This window comes from Nematostella vectensis, chromosome 5 (assembly GCF_932526225.1).
Source record: "Nematostella vectensis chromosome 5, jaNemVect1.1, whole genome shotgun sequence".
Classification (NCBI taxonomy): domain Eukaryota; kingdom Metazoa; phylum Cnidaria; class Anthozoa; order Actiniaria; family Edwardsiidae; genus Nematostella; species Nematostella vectensis.
Genome location: NC_064038.1, coordinates 15,478,715 through 15,500,450, shown reverse-complemented (window position 1 = coordinate 15,500,450; position 21,736 = coordinate 15,478,715). Strand labels below are relative to the sequence as shown.

Here is a 21,736-nt window from a genome sequence, read left to right as displayed (position 1 = left end):
TTTCAACAAAGACAACTTATACAAATTACAAGCCCTTTATTTCATTATTATTATTTAATTTTTTGCTTGGGGGGTGGGGGATGGGGGGGGGGGGGGGGCGAGAGGCGTCATACTTTGCGCCACCATTTTTACCTCGACCTTGACCTCGAAATAGAGAAGGGGAGGTGTAACAGTTCATGAACGGACATGCCAATTATGTCCGGACACGGTAGAGGACGAGTTCCACTTTGTCGTGCAGTAAATATGCGCAGTTAAGAACAAACTTTTTCGAAAAATCTAGCAGATCCTGGTGATTTGATTTCGCTAAGAAATCGGAGAGACAGAATTTTGCTCTAAATACTTAACCCTCCAAAGATGATGGGGATGTTGATGAAGACTCTGACTTTATAATTCACTTTCAGCCAAACCTATGTACTAAATTTGTATACGGAGAAGTGGATAAGTTGCATTGTTTATTATCTAAAAAAAATCCAAATTTTACCCCCCCCCCCCCCCCTCCCAAACGCGTATGTTCGATGCCGTGTCACTATATCTCCGAACTGAATGAAAAATACATGTTCAAGCTAACAAAGGTGATAGAGTGGTTTTCAAAATCCCGTGCAACAAAATGTAATTGTTAATGTGTAATAGTCAAGCCAGAACAAAAGAGAACAAAAATATTACAGTGTATTAGACTTAGTTCAAACATTGTATTACCCATGAGCAGTATTTTAACAAACTACTTCCTTCTATCTAAATGACTTGTGAAACCATTCGAGTGGGCGCACTTGCCGCATTCCACCGTGCACTGGTGGCTAAGCGAACGGGAAAGCTATATCCGCTATAACAATTTCACACAAATTCGAAAGTCGTGAAGCCGGACTAATACAAAAACGTGAACGATTTCATAATCGTGAAGGATTTTAAAAATCGTGAACGATTTCGAAATCGTGAAGGATTTTAAAAATCGTGAACGATTTCGAAATCGTGAAGGATTTTAAAAATCGTGAAGGATTTTAAAAATCGTGAACGATTTCGAAATCCTTCACGATTTTTAAAATCCTTCACGATGGCCCAGGACGGTGAACTGATCCACTATGTCCGACGCTGACTTTGTATATCTGTGTATAACAAGAGACTTGTTCTAGTGCATTCGAGCATTATTCTTTCATTTTGTTTTTTTTATCATCAATCATATTCGAATTGAACTTTAGACACCTTCTGTAGAGGAGGGGGGATGTTACGTGATTACTTTACTGATTGTTCTTAGCGCTATATTAGATGATTGACAACTCAATAATACTGTATCATATTACCTACTCCCATGTAGATCTGATCTCTCTGTGAATAAAATCTTGAACACAACACGTAACAAAATAAACATCCTGTAAAATATATTCTTTTTTTCGGACATGTAATGTGTTGCTCAAGATTGCGATTTTGTTTACCTGAATATTCGACGTTTAGAATGAAGCGACATGGTGTGACGCGCCGTGACATGACAATCATATGTAACAAAGGTCGTTCCCGGCAATTTCCGTATAATAATAACAACACACTTTGACGTATGATCGAGCTGCATAAGAGAATTACCAGGCAAAGGAAAAGCAAAACATTTCAGAATAAGACACCATGACTGTTATCGAGGAGTTTTAGACGAGCAAGTTGAATCTTAAAATGTGTGACATTTCCATTGTCTTTGCGTACCGAGTTTTAGTTTAAATTGCCGTCTGGAAAAGAGACCAAAAGAATCTATTCATTTATTTGAGATACAACTGTTTTCTGTGTGTAAAATATATGTTTTGAGACTGTATCATGTTTATTATTTACATTGCTTATCGAAGTGGCAACAAGAACCATGTAAGTTAGCAAAGCGGAAGTTAGGCAAGCGAAACTCCAAACAACTTCCTTATCAATAAAGTGAACGGGAACAAGTTGTTTCCATAATTTGCTAACCCCAGCATCGTCTATCTTTCGTGAGTTTAGAATTACCGCCCATGAACCGAGTGTTGTTCGATGATCGCACTTCGAATGTGCCGTAATAACATAGAGCTTTGATAACTCTGTGTCAGTCCTGAGAAAGTACAGTGTACAGAAAGATAGCTCATTTACAACAAAAGTTGAAAACAATAAACCTTAACTTCGCCGAAATTTCGGATAGCGCAATTTGCCGAAAAAACTATTTTCGGCGAAGATACCCGAAATTTCGGATTAGAGCAATGGCCAAATTTTCGGCGAAATTTTGAAAATTGAACGAGACTTACCTGGAAGTTGAAGTTTGATTGTAAGTCTACCGAGTTATAGAATGCTGAGAGATTACATGAGATAGCAAGCGCATGCGCCATCAGTTTTTAAAAGACATGGCCGAATGTGTATGTACTTATCAGCCTATAATGGAATTATAAGGGAGGGTATGGGAACTTAGGCATGTAATCTCTCAGCATTCTATAACTCGGTAGAATTACAATCAAACTTCAACTTCCAGGTAAGTCTCGTTTAATTTTCAAATTCTACCTCGTTATCATGCTGAGAGATCCCATGAGATTTCAAAGAATCAACACATAAGGCCTGATTAAGACAGCAATATTTTATTTGCAAAAAATGACAATATCTTATTTGTCTGACACTTCGGATAACACTGATCTAGCATATGCAGATGTACTTGTGGTTATGGGCTTATTATTGTATTTGGCAAAGCAATGTGCAGATGCCCACCCTGCAGTCTCTAGAATATCATGCAGAGAGACACTTAGCAGCAGAAACAAAAGCTGCTCTAGTACTATGAGGTGCATATATCGATGGGTCAATAGCAGATAAACTCATGACTTGACGAACTCACCTAGTAAGTGTGTCCCTATAGGGCTTTACATAACTTAACAACAATTTGGACTGACCGTCCGTTCTATAAGGTCGAGTCCTAGAAATGTACTCGTTCAGTGTAACAACAACACAAATGTTTGGATGCTCAAACTGCTCAAAAACTAGTTTGGGGTTAGAGAACCCTGGTCTGCTCTGCTTAATGTTATCTGGAATAAGGAAAGTGATTTTCCTCTCAGACTTATACATGTTTTTAAGATCCAACAAGTGAATGGTCTGTCCTTGCTAACCAGACACAAGCAACATTAACATAACAAGTTTATTCCTTCAATGATAGCTTGTCAACTGGATGAAGTGTAGACAGATTACCCAGCACAACCTGCACATCCCATTCCTCTTTGTATTTAGGTTGAGCTGGTCTTGCCTGAATTTCAATGGGTGTTGTGCCCCTGTGAGGTAGGGTCAAGAGTCCCGGTCGCTGTGGAAGTATGGTGGGTTGTGCTATCAGTAATCGTAGAAGTTGTGGCCAGCAGACTTGAGTTGGTCAAAGAGGTGCTATCAAGAGTGCACTCGTCTGATCTTTCTCTAACTTCTGTAGACACCTGGTTATAAGGCAAAAGGGGGAAAATAAATAAACATGTTACTCCAACATAGGGAGAATGCATCTGTGTGAAAGGCCCCTGGTTATAAGGCAAAAGGGGGGAAATAAATAAATAAACATGTTACTCCAACATAGGGAGAATGCATCTGTGTGAAAGGCCCCTGGGTCTGGCTTCCAAGACACAATTAGGAAGCTGGGTGTTCAATCTTGATGCAAATAAGTCTACATCTGGTGTACCCAGTACTTGAGTGACTTGGGAAAATATCTCTGGTTGTAAATGCCACTCTGTTCTATCGTTAAACTGCCTTCAGTACTTGTCTGCTTCCTGGTTAAGTATTCCTGGCAAATGACAGGCAGTTAACCAAATATCATTTTCTGGGCATAACAACCAGATATCTTTTGAGAGGGAGTTACACTCAACAGACTTAGTACCCCCCATGGCATTTATGTAGCATACTGTAGTAGAGTTGTCACTTTGTATAGAGAAATGTTTTCCCTTCGATTCAGTAATGAATGATTAAAGTCCCAGGTAAACAGCTAGCATTTCCAGTTCATTAATGTGTTTCCGCTGTTCTAAGGGAGTCCACCTGCCCTGGACCGCTTGACCCTCATACACTACCCCCCACCCATTTTTTGAGGCATCGGTTTTCATCTCAACCTCTGGGTTATTTTGCAGTATGTTTTTGTAAGCAGTAGGCAAATTAGGTATCCACCATTTCAAATCTGTCTTAGATTTGGGTGATAAGGTCATGTATGCCTCAAAATCACCTTTGCTTGCTCTTAGAGCCATGTTCTTATCAATTTCAATCGACCTATAGAAAAGTTGGCCATATTGGACACCTGGTAGGCTGGATACCAGCAGCCCAATGACCCTTGAAACCTCTCTGATTGTAACATGGTTTTTCAGTAAGCGCCTCACAATTTGTTGGTTTGCCATAGCGCTTTCTTAGCTCAGTGAGCTTGTCCTCGTCGACTTTTTCGGTTAGCAAATTCTTAACAATGTCGGCTAACCTTGCATTAATTTCAGGACTTTCCTGATCAGTTGTGGAGTATTGCTTTCCGAGGTTGTTCAAAATATCTTGTTCCTCGCAAGCAGAGTTTTGTGAGTCGTCGCCTTTCTGTCTTTTGGCGGCTGGCGGGCCCGTGGACGTGTTGTCATCCTGCTCGTCGTCACTTTCACTGTCAGAAAACGACTCATCCGGCCGATTTTGATTCTTAATCAAGTCGCCTAGGGATAAAAACCCTGTATTCATATTTTTTTCAAGGTCTGCAAAAACTTCTTTCAAGACACCTGCGATATTTTCGCCGGTATTTTGTTCTGTTGAACACGATGCGCCGCTAGTGGGCTTTGTTAGCAAAGATAGCGACTCGTTACGCGCGCTTTTGCCATTCAACGATTTTTTTTTTGGTTTGAAGCTTTCGGCTGCATCCGACGACTTCGTAGTCGTGCCACTTTTCAGCGGCTGAATGGGATCTTTGGTCCCCAATTCATAAGCGGGATCTTTCGTCCCTGTTTCAGTGGACTTTTTGTCCCTGGTTCTCCTCATGGGAAACCTCGTGGTTGTTTGCTTTGGTGGTGGCCTCGTCGTTGTAGGGCCCCATTTTTTTCCAAAAGGTCATCATTTGGCATCTCCACGACAGACTCTGTATTGTCTCTCGAAAAAAGTAGGTCTCTAGTCGTCGTGCTAGTCGAGTTTTTCAACTTAAAAACCCGTCTTTCTTAATCTGTAAGTAGCGTAAATCAAAAATACGTCTTCACTGAGCGGTGTAGTACGTCGCACTGACTGGCGCATGCGCTTGCTATCTCATGGGATCTCTCAGCATGATAATGAGGTAGAATCGTCAGTTTTCGCTTGCATTACTTTCTGTCAGTACTGTAGGTATTACTTCATATATGGTCTATTATATTGTAAGGACATTGATATAATTATACCGACATTCATATATGGTCTGTTTTATTGTACAGACATTAAACAGCGTTATATGCCTTATACACCCTTGTACAGCGTATACAACCTTATACAGTTTATACAACCTTATACAGCGTATACAACCTCATACAGCCTACACAACCTTATACAGCATACACAACCTTATACAGCCTACACAACCTTATACAGCATACACTGCATGCAGAGCGTGACAGACCCGCCGAGAGGCATAGGGACGAGGCTAGAGCGAACTTGTGTTCTCCTCAGCATGATGTTACGCGCAAACGCGCGCCTTCACTTGTCATTTGTGTCGTTTGATTTACAGATTTTCCACAACCTAAATAAATCGTAAACAAAAAACCTTCGATGTGTGCTTGTATTCTTGTTTTTAAGTAAGCAGGTGCAATCACTGTAGTGATGCTTTCAGCCGGCCACATTTGTATTTTGCGAGGGGCAGTAATACTCATCCGCCATATTGTTTTGCGCGCTCTGGAGGCCTGTGCCAAGGCAGATCGCGGCTGGCTGGCTGGATGGCTGGCAGCTTGTGACAATGACGTCATTGACTACAAAAACTGAGTCGCCTAGTTATAGACCATTTCTATACCTATAGGGCTACGGCCGCGCTGGCTTCGCTACAATTAACTTAGATAATGTAGATTTTCAACGAATGAATATACCAGACCAAGGCCCTCCAACTGAAATCTCAGACGATGATATTGTTTACAATGAATAAACAGATATGAGTAGTTTGTTACCTATTGGACAGGAACAGCAACAAGAAATAGATGCTATTAAAAGTCAACTCTCTGCAGAAAGACCTCTGAATTGGCCAGCCCATGGTGAGGAACCATGTAACGAATATAAAACTCCATTCCTTGCAACCATGGCATTTCCTACATTATTCCCTGATGGGAAGGGAGACCCTACCAACCCTTCACTTGTCAGGAATGTTAGTCTTCATGAAGGAATCAAGCATTTGATAAAAGTTTGAGAAAATGTTGATGGTAAATGGAAGTATCGTTTTGCCATCCATCCTAGATTTTCATACGGGGCTTTTGATAACAAAGTGGTATATTTTTAAAACAAAATCCTGGCGTTGCAGGAGATGGCTACAAATAATACGTCTGCAGAGTTAATGTCTAAAGTGTCTCCTATTGGCATTAGGTTAGAGAAGATTTGAAAGCCATTGTGACTGCAGTTGATACGCCAACGTTCTTTTTTACATTTTCCTCTGCTGGTATGCATTGGCCAGAATTAAATGCATTGTTTGGTGGTATGACTAGTGCAGAAAGACGATTAAATATTATAGATAACCCACATATTGATGATTGGTTTTTGACACTAAGGTTAGAAAGCTTTATAAAACACTGGCTTTATAAAACTCTAGATGCAAAGTGGCACTTGTACAGGTTTGAATACCAAGGCAGAGGTAGTATTAACTGTCATGACACAGCTAAGCTTAAAAATGATCCAGGGTTATGTGAGCTGACTAAAATTGCGCTTAAAGGTTTTTTAGCTAAAGAATTCAAAGAGGCAAAATCCTTAGTTGACAGAATCTTTACAGTTTGACAAAGAAATAGCTGCCGGTGATGAAGCCTCTCAGGAAGCATGTAAATATGTAGATTGGCTATTATCCACTGTCAATCCTAATCCTCCAGATGAAAATATGTGGGTCAGACCAGATATCCATCCTTGTCAAAGTAAATACAGAGACATTCCTGATTTGGACATTGAATCAGACTATTGTGATCTACTGAACATGGTCTAACGTCACACACGCTGCAGTACAAGCTATTGTCTGAAAAAGAGGAATAATGAGCAAGAATTAAAATACAGATTCAATTTCCCTATTGAAATATGTCCCAGCACTAAATTAATATTTGAGGAAATTCGTAGCAAGTCTAAAGAGATTCAATACAGAGCAAAGATTGTGACTGAAAGAAATGACTGCCGTCTGCATAGCAACCAGCAAATTGTGATATTCAAGTTGTCATTGATCATTATGCTTGTGTAGAATATCTAACTAAGTATGCTGCTAAAGGTGAACCACGGTCACCACTGTTAAAAACTGCCTTATTCCACTGTAAAATAATGTATTGAGTAGTAGCATCCTCATAGAGCAATTACAAAAGTGATAATGAAAACACTAGGTGAAAGAGATTATGCTGCACAAGAAGTAATGCACCATCTGCTGTCTTTGAAAAAGCATAGTTCCTCATTTATTATTAAACCTATCAGTTTGAATGGATCCCGCAGAGTAAAGAACAAGCCATGTATAGAAGAAAACCAAATTTGCTCAGAGAACTCACTGCTTGATGTTTATGCTAATCGTGACAATTATGACAACTCACAAGAAGTAACTAACCTTAATTTACAACAAAGTATAAAATAGTAAAGACTAAACAGTCTGACAATATAATACCAATAATATTTCCAACTTACTCCTCTAACCCCAATGGACCAAACTTTCCACTGTTCTGTAAATACCAGTTAATAAGGTATAAGCCTTGGAACACTAGCCAGACAAATGCATGGGACAGTAACCATCGGATGAAAATTTTATTAAAAAATGGCACGAATTTCTCAATGCACCATATGTCCATGCAAATGTACCAGATTGGTTTGATAAGCTTCTGTAATTCTGTAATTAAACACCAAGAAGAGTGTGCAATGGATAACCTTAAAGAAGTAAGATACATTGTTATTGATAAGTATTCAATGTTAGGTCAAGTTGCACTTGGTTGGGTAGACAGATGCTGCAAACAAGCGACAGGCCATCTTGATCAGCCATTTGGAGGCATTTCTATGATATTAACAGGTGATCTAGGTCAGCTGCCGCCTGTAGAGGACAAACCCCTTTATCATAATCAACCCAGTACTAGCACTGGAGAACAAGGTTACTTTGCATACAAAATATTTGATACTGTAATAAAGCTAACGGACAATAAACGTGTTCAGAGTACTGATCCAAGTCAAATGCAATTTAAACAATTACTGTTAAGACTGCGAAAAAGTGAATCCACCATGGAAGACTGGAATGTATTGTTAACACGCCAACCATCAGCCGTATGTAATATATAAGAGTTTGATGATGCAATCAGGCTATTCTACAACAATGAAGATGTTATAAAATATAATGAAACATTGAAACATTGCATCAGCCAATTGCCGTCATTAATGCATGTCATTCTTCTGCTTTAGCCAAGAAGGTCAGCTCTGATGAGATGTCGGGTTTAGAGACATTAATTTCTCTATCAAAAGGTGCTAAAGTCATGCTTACCATAAATTTGTTGCCTATTGTTGGTCTTTGTAATGGGGCCACAGGAACTGTTGTTGATATTATCTACGAAACAGGCCATCAGCCACCTGATTTCCCCATTGCAGGCATAGTGCAATTTGATCACTATGAGGGATCATCAATTAGCAATACAACTCCATCATGTGTTCCTATATGCTCTATAACTGTATCTGCTCACTTAGAAGATGGTCTTTATGAAAGGCAGCAATTACCTTTTAAATTGGCCTGGTCATAACTATTCACAAGTCTGAAGGAATCACATTACCAAAAGCTTGGGTAGATATAGGTAAATCAGAGAAAACCCCTGGTATTTCTTATGCTGCTCTGAGCAGAGTCAAAGCGTTATCATCATGTGTCATAGAACCAATGACATACCAACGTTTAACTGCACTAAAGGCATCACCAACGTTACAATACCGCATAGAAGAAGAGGCAAGACTGGATCTATTAGCACAAAACACCCGCACTGCATGTTATAATCAAGTAGCTAAAAAAAAATAGCTAGTACTATTGGATCATAACTGTGATTTACTAGGAGGCATGCAATTAGCTATCTTTGCGTTTGCATGAAAAAATAGTTGTACTCCAAACACACTGTTATCTGGGGTAACTTACTCAGGGGTGAGTTTTTTTTACTTAAGTTTCCTCCTAATTCCCTCTCATTGTTATTAACCAAATTCTTTGCTCACCAAGTCATATTATGTCTTTCTTTTAACTCAGGTTTGACATGGACAACGATGACACAGAAGTGTGTGGATATATCCACAATGTTTCACCGATAAAGAACAGCACTAAGACCTCATATTTTGACCTCCAACTGCAAACCTAATCAGAGCTTCTGAGGGCCGTTTGTTTTGCACCCAAGCGCCGAGATGAATTTGAAAGCAAGAGCAAAGCTGTTAGCCCAGTAAAGTTAAAGCGGTTCAGGCTGGACGAAACAAATAGCACAAAAACTATCCTTCTCGTGAGGCAGAGTTAATTGACACCACCATTGATTTCGAATCTGTACCAATACCTCCTACCAATAACATTACCTCGTTAACAGGAGCGCACGCATTTAAATCAGCTTATCGACATAACGGCAACAGTTTCTCAGCTATCAACCATTAAAACGATGGATATCCGTCTAGGAGAGAAAGATAAAGTTGAATGTTACCTAGAAGATCCAACAAGTGCAATAAAGCTAACAGCTTTAGGGAGACCATGCCCACGAAATTAACGAAGGAAAAACTAACACCTTCAAGAATTTGAGGGTTGTGGATGAGTATAATTCAAGTAGTTTGGCTCTAGCCACTTCCGTGCACTGTTGCAAGATCACTGAGTGCAATCCCTTTGATATAACAGTCCAAATTACTGCAGAGCTTCCGGTTTTCTTCACAGAAAAGGTAATTAAAAAAAAAAATCCTAGGAATATCGTCCTTCGATATGTATGTGTGTTGCCAAGTGTGTCACAAAAAGATCACTGAAACTGACAAACCAGTCATTTAATGCAGCAACTGCAAGCTAATCCAAAAGAAAGAGAGTTTCTCCACACAGTGTCTTGTTAAGGTTGTTATCCGTGAAGGCGACAAAGCCAAGCTAACACTGACTTTGTCCCATGTCAAACAACGAAGATAAAGTGGTGGTGGCCTCACTTGACTGCCCATTGTTGAACATAACATATGACCAGAAGACACGGATTATCTCACGTGCCTCCCCCAACAACAAGCCCTAAAAGACACAAATACGTTCTCAAGTAGCTTGATTTCTCATTGAGTACCAAGTGCACGTTACTGTGTATTGTTAATTCTTTAACGTGTTGAACTTGTATCATTAAGCAGATCTTTGAATAGATTCTTGGCAAGCCCCAAATAAGGAAGATGGTGTGGTGGTGCTAGCCTTATTACTGGGCTGCTCATTGTTGAACATAACATATGACCAGAAGTAGTTTGATGTCTCATTGAGTACCAAACACACGTTCTGTTTATTGTTACTATTTTGTATGTGTTGAATTTGGAAGATAAAAAGAAAATAAAGTTGTTGTTTCATTATCAACTGTTGGATATCACATGAATTTAAAGCCAATAGCAGTTTAATAAAACTGGACTAAAGAAACAATACAAGAGCAATTGCGCCACATCACACAAAAAGGACCCGCACGACAAAAGTTTTATAGGTTTACCTTGGAACTTTTTTAGCCTGGTTTCTCCATTCTTCTGCTCCCACCACCTCTATAACAGGAAAATATAATCATCAAAAATTATTTTGAGAACATTTTTGCCACATTTTTGCCACCATGTCGTCCACGCCCTTTTTGTGTGACACGGCCAAATTTATTACAGAAACATGAAGATAATATTGTGGGGCACAGCCACGCCCCTTTTTTCATTTCCTTATAATGTTTGAAAATATTGGGTGGGGGGGGGGGGGGGGGCACGTGCCCCCAGTGCCTCACCCCTTGCTACCGCCCTGATATGACAACGTTCTCTGAAGTTTCAACATCTTGCTTTTAAATGTGTTTCAGATTACTGAAATATTTCAAAGTATAGTTATCTTTCTGCCACTCAGACAATCTGTGGAAGTTATTTTACTATTCACAATAAATTTAAATGTTCGTTCACTTGAGGCGGGCTGAGATTCACCCCGGTCAAACTGGGCTAGCCGTCTCCTGTAAACGAGCCCTAAAAGATTTCCCTTAGCTCACTGTCTCAAAAAACCTGAAAATCTGGCAAGATGCGAAGAAAGCATTTTCAATATTCAAAATCTTTACTCGAACACTATTTTGCGAGCACTTTTTATTAGAAACTTCTAGTTATAATAAGTTTTGTGGCCCGCGGAAAGCGGTCGACGTAGCGTCATCCAAGACAATGGAAATGTCACACATCTCTAGATTCAACTTGCCGTTCTAAAACTTCTCGATAACAATCCTTTGCCTGATAATTCTCTTACGCAGCTCGGTCATACTCAATATGCGTTGTTATTATTATACGAAAATTCCCGGGAACGCGTCATGTCGCGTCATTCAAAACATGGAGTATTCAGATAAATCCAATCGCAATCTTGAGCAAGACATTACATTTCCGAAAAAAATTACAGGATGTTTATTTGATTTGAAGTTCCTTTAAGATAACTTACTAGCAGTTGGCCGATATTTTGCGTAGTGGTGTCTTGGGGAGGGGCAATCAGTTTTCGTACGCACGAGTTTTAGAGACGACGGTACGAGAGTAAGAAGCTGTGTGACTTTGTCTCTAAAAAAATAAAATTAAAAGTTCTGCGAAATCGTTTAGCCAACCTTAGCAGATTAGTGTCCGTACATTCTCAGGAATTTTTGCTGTACATATAAGTATATCCGAAATTTAGAACTGCGAAATTTCGGCGAAGTTCAACTAGAACCACATTTGCCTAAAATTCTTGCTTAGGTGAAAATTTGCCGACATTTCGGGAGCGTGCCAAACAAAATAATTTCGGCGCTGCCAAACTTTCGGCGAATTACGGGTGTTTTCAGATGTTATCGCCGAACGTACGGCGAATTTCGGCAAAATTCGGTTGCATTACTTTGGAGGAACCATGTGAAAAAACGTGTGAAACTGATGTGAAACACAAAACATGTGAAATATACCATGTGAAATACACCATGTGAAAAAGTAGATCATGTGAAATTCATGTGAAATATTTCAGGTAGAAAATATTATGTGAAAATGATTATGATGAGAAATTGATGTGATTTTTTTTTCTTGTGAAACTAAAATTTATTTCACATGGATGTGAAATATTTTTATGGTGAAAAATATCTCAAGATTCACCAAAAAGTAGAAAAAAAAAGTAGTAAATCTTTAGAAAAACTTTTAGTAGTTAATAATAATGCCGTTTTAAATATTTCTAGATTACTTCCATTCTCTACTCAGGGTTGAAACTTTTTTTTATCAAAACTCAAACAAATTCCACATACAAACATCTTACATGGAACTAAGGATTATTGAACAAAATATATAAATTGCTTCTGATAAAGAAATATATTCTTGAGGTTCGAAAAAGCAAGTCCGCTTTGCCGAAAGAAGCTGGCGGGTCATCTATTCCAAACCTGGGACTCTTTTTGCGCTCGACATTCTGGCTCGCGTGAAAGAGGGTCCAGTATTTATTGCATGCGCATGCGCGAAAATACACCGCATATATGCGGTGTGGCCTGGTTGCTTAGTTCAAGATGGCTGCGAAAGGGACGAGCGAGGGTTTATTTCAGAAATAATAAGCTGATTTTGGTCGTGTTCTTTTCTGAGAACAGGACAGATGATAATTAGAGTCTGGAAAATATATCAATCAAAGAGCTTTTCCGTTTTCGTTATTTTCACGCGCGCGCTTTAGGCAATAACGTCATTTCAAATAAGCGCGCGCTTTTTTGGAATTTGATTTTCAATCACATTTTATCGCGTTTTAATAGAAAACAAATCCCAAGCAGTTCGCTGATATTCCTTCACATGCACAAAACATTCTTTTTAACTTAGCGATGATCGATTTTCGGAGCTCTGCACTCGACAAGGTCTAGCGGGAATCGACCCTCCTTAGGCACGTACGTTATTGGGCGCGCTCTTATTTCAACTTTTGCCTTGAAGATCGCTGGTTGGTACATGTTCGCGCATGCAATAATACTGAACCCTCTTTCACGCGAGCCAGAATGTCGAGCGCAAAGAGAATCCCAGGTCTGGACTAGCGGGTCATCGTGCAACCAAAATATTCCGGGTTTTCCTTGCTTTAGTGTCCGAGAGGGGCCTGGGCCTATAGCGCTAAGCCATTCAAGCAATAACGGTCGAGATTATAGAAGCCTTTATCAGCCGGTTGCGCGTCTTCTCTGTGCTCAATTACTCCTAATTTAAGGATTTAATTCACAGAAGATGAATTGAAGCCAAATGTAAGAGTTATTATTAGCTTTATAATGTGATACAATCAAGCATACATGCGATATATTTGTAACTAAACTTTATCATTTATCGAGCAATCGATTACTCTACTATAAAAGTGTGATACAATCAATGTGATACAATCAAGCATACATGCGATATATTTGTAACTAAACTTTATCATTTATCGAGCAATCGATTACTCTACTATAAAAGTGTGATACAATCAATGTGATACAATCAAGCATACATGCGATATATTTGTAACTAAACTTTATCATTTATCGAGCAATCGATTACTCTACTATAAAAGTGTTTTGTGTTCTTTTTGCAATCTTCTAATAATGTGATTCTCTTAATTATAGCGGAGCCAGCGCGGCCGCAGACCGCGCGCGGAGCTCCATAGGTATAGAAATATGGTATAGCTATGCGACTTGGTTTTGGTGGTCATCGCGCGGGTACCCTGTGTGTCACAATCCATCCGGTCAATCGTGCAACTCCCAGGCCCCACTCGATCTTACGGTGTTGTGTGTTTTTTACCGCCTCGCTTTGTGCTGCAAAGTCCGTATGTTCACAGAAGAAAGGCAGCTTGAAAATAGTATTTAATGAGAAAATAAGCGGATTCGAATGGGCTGAAGTTTTTGAGGAAACATTTGTCTGAAGTACGAGCCGATGGAAATTCCCGCCTGTGGCAGCAGCAGCAGCTGAAAAGAAGACTAAGAGGAGAGGCTCTACACTACCATTCTATATTCATTCACGTCTTTATCTATGTAAGGAGATCCTGAGAGGAAAAGGCCTTGGATTGATGTCTGTTTTCAGCTATAAAAATCATTCACTTGTGTTGACGAGTTCCTAGCAGAAAGATCACGGCTTACAACAAAAAGCGAACACAACCACTAGGCGACAAACATAAAGCGACCAAAAAAAAAACACTGCAAAGGTGAGTTTTCGACGATGATTTGCATTTTGAATATGACATTTTTTTTATTTATTGTTGTGCTTTTATAATGCTCGTTTGTTCGCTTTTTTTCCAAAACCAATCGCTCAGACAAAAACACCGTACCAGCTTTAGTATGACGTTAAGATGACATATCAATGTCATCTATCCTTGTTTTGATTGGCTAAAATGCCATCTACTTGAATTCCGATTGGTTTATAATTTTGGCACTTGAATGGCTTTTATTCAACTGACAATCGCCATGAAGATGTCAACTTCGTAAATACTTACTTTCAAGTTCTATAAATTCAGGCGTATATTCCTCACGGTAAGTAAGAATTAACGACAGAAATACGTAGTAGTCTAGCTACTGTATCAATGACACTTAGCATGTTCGATTTATACATATTTTTTTAGAGTACAGATGTTTACAAGTTTTCATTTTTCCCCAACACTATTCCAGATTGGAACAGCCTTCCGGCACACACTGTAATGTTGTGTGCGTGTCGCCATGTTGGAATTCAAAAACTGATTTATTCCCAAGATGCATCGCAATACATTGGTGATGGTAACATACATTACATCTCCCTTTGTTCATAAACTATTACATTGATTTGGTATGAAGTGGAATAAAACTAAAACTAAACAACTGTCTGTGTGCTAAATATCTTGACATGCAGTGAACAATGTTAACATGAACAATAACGGAAATATGGGTGGATATGCCGCAGTGGCATCAGTCACTGGTGAGAATTACCCATGAACATAGTCCTTTAGATACTTAGGCAACTTGACAGTTCTCCCAGACCTGGTTGTAAATAATTCTGAGTTAGCTGGTTCTTGGGGAGTCAGGTCCACAGGGCTGTCTTGTCTTGTCTTTGTATTTGGTGTATCTGCATTCATGAGGTTGCTCTTTGTTTACTGGACTTGATTCCTTGGTTGCTTCGGAGTGTCTCTGAAGTGTCTCCGGTCTCTGTGCCAGTACTTTGGCCTGGTAAAATTCATTGGGAATTCTTGCAGTTTCAGCATTGGAGTCACTCATTGGTGCTTTTGTGAGAATTAAGTCTCTCCTATTTCTCCTGTATTTTCTACCTAGCTCCGTCTGTATAATATAAGATCGAGGTGTTGTGTGTTTCTTCACTACAACAGCTGGTTTCCATTCATTTCCAAGTTGAACTCTGACTTGGTCTCCTTGTTGTAATAATTTGAGTTCTGAGCAACACTTTTGATCATAATAATCCTTTTGCTTCTCCTTTATTTTTTTTAGTTTCTCTGTAATTTCTTCTTGTCTAGGTGGTTTGAGTAGGTCAGCGGTAGCTGGAAGACTTGTTTTCAGTCTACGCCCCATCATTAACTGTGCAGGTGATTTGTTGATTCCATCAAGTGGTGTATTTCTGTAATTCAATAGACCCTTATATGGATCCTCGTGATCTGATTTCTCTAGAATGTTCTTGACTGTTTGTATGGTTCTCTCTATTTGCCCGTTCGACTGGGCATATGTTGGGCTGGAAGTGGTATGTAAAAATTCATAGTCCTTCGCAAAATCTGCAAATTCCTTACATGCATATTGGGGTCTATTATCACTGATGACTTCATCAGGAATCCCGTACTTAGAAAACTGGTCTTTGAGAACTTTAACTGTGCTCCTGCTGTCTAGATGATCAAGTTCTTCTACTTCAATCCACTTAGAATAGTAATCCACAGTGCATATGTAGTGTATGTTATGCAATTCAAAATGATCCGTCCCTATATTGGCCCATGGCCTTGTAGGTGGTTCGTGAGGAATCATCGGCTCCTTTGCTTGCTTTCTTTGATGTAAACTACATGTGTAACACTTTGAGACCTTGTTCTCGATTTCCATCGCCATTCCAGGCCAGAACAGAGTGTCTCTTGCTCTTTGTTTACATTTAACAATCCCTAGATGGCCTTCGTGTATTCTCTGTAGCATGTCATCTCGTAATGCATGTGGTACAATCAGTTTCTGGGCTTTAAATAACAGCCCATCAATTAACGAGATTTCATCTCTGATTGCCAGTAGCTCCGCAAATCAAGTGGTAATTTGACTTTGTTTTCAGGCCACCAATCTAAAACCACATTAGTAAGTTCCTGTAGAACTGGATCATCAGCTGTTGCTTGCTGGAATTTCTCGTATTTATCACGTGACATGGGAAGATGTGCTGTTAGATGAACTTCATTAACTTCTAGTTCTTCGATGAGTGTCTCTGCGGTTTCTTTCAAGTAGGAACGACTAAGTGTGTCTGCCAACTGCATCTGATTTCAAGGTTTGTAATGAACATTCAAGTCATATCGTTATAAGCTCATTATCATTCGTTGTAAACGTAATGGTACCTGGTGTAAATTCCTGGTTGTTATGCGTTCCAGTGGTTTGTGATCCAATTCAACTGTTACGGTACATCCATATATGTATTGATGGAATTTGTGACAACCATAGACAATAACGAGGAGTTCTTTTTCTATCTGCGCGTATCTCTGTTGAGTAGGGGTCAGAGCCCTTGACGCATAAGCAATTGGCTTTCCTTCCTGTAGTAGTACTGCCCCTAGTCCTTGAGAGCATGCGTCCACTTGCATTGTAACCGGTTTCTGTTGATCATAATATCCTAATACAGGCGTGGTAGAAATTAGATTAGATGTTTTAGTTTGTCAAAGCTTTCCTTTTGTGCTTTCTCCCAGTGCCATTCTACATCTTTCTCCGTGAGGAGTCTCAGTGGCGCACTAACGGTTGCCAAGTTGGGTAGGAACTTTCCTAGGTATTGAATAAATCCCAGAAATGTTCTCAGTTCCTTCAGGTTGGTGGGAGGCTGCATTTCCTCAACCGCTCGTACCTTCTCTGGGTCAGGCTTGAGTCCATCTTTTCTTAGGACATGCCCCACGTACGATACTTGCTTTTGCCTGACTTGACATTTCCCTTTGTTGAGCTTAAGGTTGTACTGTCTAGCTCTGTCTAGAGTTAGGCGTAGTCGCTCATCATGTTCTTCACACGTAGATCCCCATATCAAGATGTCATCAACAATCGGTATGGCTCCTTGTATCCCTTCCAACATTTGTGATATGCTTCGCTGAAATACTTCGCTCGCTGACTTTACACCGAAGGGTAACCGCAGGTACCGATACCGACCGAAGGGGCTGTTAAACGTGCATAGTTTCGAGCTCTCCTCATCCAACTTGATCTGCCAATACCCCGAAGACGCATCAATTACTGAAAATACCTTTGCGTTTGGTATTTCAGAAATTATGTCCTCGATTGTTTTCATGGGATAATGCTCTCTGCGTATGGCATTATTCAAGTCCCTTGGGTCTAAACAAATCCTGACTTTGTTTGGTTTCACTACCGTCACCATACTGCTGTCCCAGGGTGTTGCTTCCTCTTGCTTGACAATCACTCCAAGTGCTTCCATTCTGTCCAGTTCCTGTTTGACTTGTTCCTTTAGTGTGATAGGCACACGTCGAGGGGGGTGTATTACAGGTGTAGCATTTGGATCTATGTTGATGTGGTGTTCTCCTGGTAAACACCCAAGACCATTAAATAGATCTGAGTACTCCTGTAAAATATCTGTTTGTGACTCTGTATTGGATGGGTCATCTGTTGCTGTCGGCTCCTTCGATGCATGGACATGATTGATGCGATGAATAAGATTGAGGTCATTGCATGCCTGTCCACTGATAACTGAGAATACCTTGTTCTTTGCAATGTAACACTTGATTTTCAGGGACTTATCCTTGTGTTTGCAAGTAAGTTGAGCACATCCAAGTATGGGAATCACATGTCCAGAATAACACTTGAGCTGTGATTGTGTACTCTTGATTACATCCTTCATTCCAAGTGACTTGTAGGTATTATAAGACATAACATTGCATTTGGCTCCAGTGTCCAATAAAAATGTTGCTTTCTTTCCATTTATTTCCAGTTCTTCTTTCCAGTCACTGTTTATGGAGTTAACAGAGTTAATGTCAATGCAGCCCATATACAACAATTCATCATCATCCTCTTCTTCTGTACTCTCGTCTGTTGTGTCATCGTCAACACACTTCACTGAAGTGACTTTGGACTTGTACATTTTTGCAAAGTGATTCATTTTGGAACATTCAATACATTGTTTTCCTGTAGCGGGGCACTTATCTTTGCCATGTTTGTATCCACACTTTCCACATATTGGTGCTGGTGTCTTGTTTTGCCCCTTGTATTTTTTCGATTGTTCCTTTGATCTTGACTGTATCTTGAACACACTAGGGTCTTCCTCTTTCATTGTTTTGAGCTGTATCTGAGATTGCTCCATTGTGATGGCAATGTCAATTGCTTTTTCTAGTGTCAAGTCCGATCCCTCTTGGATGAGTTTTTCTCTCAGCTTCGAAGACTTGCATCCGATCACAGTTCTGTCTCTCACATGCTCATCTTGTTCAGTGTAGCCGCAATCTTTGACTAGAAGCTTGAGATCTGTCAAGAATTGTTCAAACGGCTCATTTGCGTCTTGCGTCTTGCGTCTTTGTGTGGAATTTATATCTGGAGAAGATTCTGTTGGACTTGGGCTTCACATACGCTTCGTACTTATCGTAGTAAGTTTTTAGCTTTTTTTCGTCTCCTTCTTCCAGAGTCCACGTCTGAAATATATCACGGCCCTTCTCACCTACCCAGATCATTAGGTAGTTGCATTTCTGTTCCTCGGACTTCGACTGCAAAGGACCACCAAACATAAACTGTGCGTGACGTTTAAACGACGTCCATGCCATTGGCAAGTCTTTGCTTGTCCAATCCATCCTAGGCGTATTTGAGTTCGAAATTCCTTCCATCTTCTCATCAGTGTCTTCTTTGCACTTTTCTCTGGCTTATACCGTTTGGATTCAGGGAGGATGGGTTCTTTTTCCTTGTGGTTTCACAGGATTTTGTCTGACACCATGTAATGTTGTGTGCGTGTCGCCATGTTGGAATTCAAAAACTGATTTATTCCCAAGATGCATCGCAATACATTGGTGATGGTAACATACATTACACACACCGCTAGTGCCAGTTCATTACTTTTAAGACTTAGTTTCGAAATAGAGCTGTATAAATTAGTATAATGTACTGTTTTAGTTTTATTTTGTTTATGTATATTAATTTATCTTGGTATAATGCAACTCAGCTTACAGTAACCGAGCATTAAAAATATGAATTCGTGGTATAACAAGAAATTTGAGCATAACAACATCCTTTGATATTCTTGGTTCTCTCTTTACTTTATTGACAGCGTTGAGATATTTAATCAAGGCTGACAAATATTATCCTGTCACATATTGCTAAGGAAGACCTTTCTTGTCTTTATATCCTGTGTATTTGGTCTTTTTGAAGATACAGCAACTTTTTCAACATTAACAAATACTTTACAGTTACAAAATAATTTTTTCATCGAAAATAAAAACCAAAAATACAACCTATATTTTTTTTTGCTCAAGCTTATATTGTCTGCATCTTGCATACTATATAATGTGTTTATTTATTTTTATTCTAATAGTTATGGAAAATTAGTAAGGTTATAAATGGGATGATAAAAATATTAATTTAAAAGAAAAACAAATACCCAAGTTAATTGTTTTCGCTTTTATTTAGGTTAAACCAACCAAGGACTACCTGAGGGTCATGCTTGATGCTAAAGGCTGGAAGACATAAGAATAGGCAAATGTAGCCGGGCTTTCTTACTTTGATACAGCAGTATAAGTGTAATAGGGTTTTTAGAGCAAGATACTTTGTGTCAATGATACTGTAAATCTGTAAAACATTTTTTATCAACCTGAAGATAATGAGGAAGGGGGAAATGATAGGGGAGTGCTCAATCAAGTTGTTTTTATCAAAAATATAGTCCCAGTTTCTTTTTTCCCTCTCTATAGACTATTTTTATATGCAATTGATAATTATTTGCTGTTTCCCCTCTGCACCCTGAGTAAATTAAAATAGGTTAGGTTTGAAATTAGACATTTTCATTTAGCACTAATCAGTAATATCAAGGATTCGTTTTCAATTTGCTTCCCAAGTCAATTTGTTCTCCTCCATTTGACTGCATTTCATTTTGCAGTAGCATTAGCATGTGTGGATCCAGCTGCAGGGTCTCTATAAAATAAAATAAACAGCAGGCCACCATGCTAAAGGGTGGGTTCACCAATATGTAATGCGTGACTGAGGTATATTTGTGGATTTTAATTTCCTTGGTTATGAAGTATCACTAGTAAGTGTCACCTTAAGTGTATCTAACTATATCATTCTATATTTGGAATGCTGTTTCATCCATTATTTGTTTCTTTGCAAGGGCAAAGCCAGTCGGAATGCACCTAGTGCTAGTGTAGTAGTGTACATGAATGGAACTTCTATAAAAGGGTTTTTATTAGGGCAAGGTACTTACTTAATAAATTATATAAAGATAATAACGAACTTGTGCTTTTTCAATAATAAATCTGTAAAGAAAACAGTTTCATATCAAAACTAAAGGTAATAGGGAAAGGGGAAAATGTTAGGAAAGTGCTCATGTATTTTTCTAAAGTAGATTCACATTTTTTCAAATAGTCACATTTCTCCCTTTCAACTCCCCATTGACTTTCTGTTTATTTGTTTATTTATTCCTCTCTACCCCAAACATAACTCAATTAACATGGTTTGGTTTGAAATTAAAGAGCTTTAAGTAATTTAGTATTTTCCTCCATTGCATTCATTTTTGAGTAGCTAGTATGGGTGGATCCAGGGTTTCTAAAAACAACTGGCCAAAGAATGGGTGCACTATGTATTAATTTCAACACATTCTTCTGAATAATTAGTTGTAGTACATGGAAACTACAGAATGGCATCTAAATCTTTGAAATGCTGTTACATCCTTAATATATTCTTTACAAGGTCAAAGATTGTTATTATGCTGTTTTGATAAAAAATATGCATAGTGGAACAAATAAGAATTGACCATTAGACTCTTGAAAAACATTGTCATCAACTAAGGCTCCTTGAACTTTGACATCCTTTTTTACACCAGGATTAGTACTTTAATACTGCATATTTAATATTATTGAATTAGTGCTTGCTTGATCCATTTGGAGGGGCCAATACAATTCATAATAACATGGCAGTAAAAATTGCTTTTTTAATCTCATTTAAAAAAACATTCTTTCAATGCTGGCTCCGCTTTTAGGCATGCCCTAAATCTATATATTATTTTGCAGGGCATAAGTATATAGAGAAAGCAAAAATGTGCTCTAGTTGCAAAGCAAGAAAAATAGGATATTGGAGGTACAAAAAATGTATGACAAAGAATCGAAAATAAAACGTGC

General features: G+C 39.0%; 1 protein-coding gene and 1 pseudogene across 1 annotated transcript; both read right to left on the bottom strand.

The window, feature by feature from the left end:
- Positions 1 to 15,263: 15,263 nt before the first annotated feature.
- LOC5510381 (uncharacterized protein K02A2.6) lies at positions 15,264 to 16,301 on the bottom strand. The gene has a single exon (XM_032379529.2). It carries the CDS (start codon positions 16,299 to 16,301, stop codon positions 15,264 to 15,266), a length of 1,038 nt encoding a protein of 345 aa, XP_032235420.2.
- Positions 15,916 to 19,389, bottom strand: LOC116617095 (annotated as a pseudogene).
- Positions 19,390 to 21,736: the final 2,347 nt, after the last annotated feature.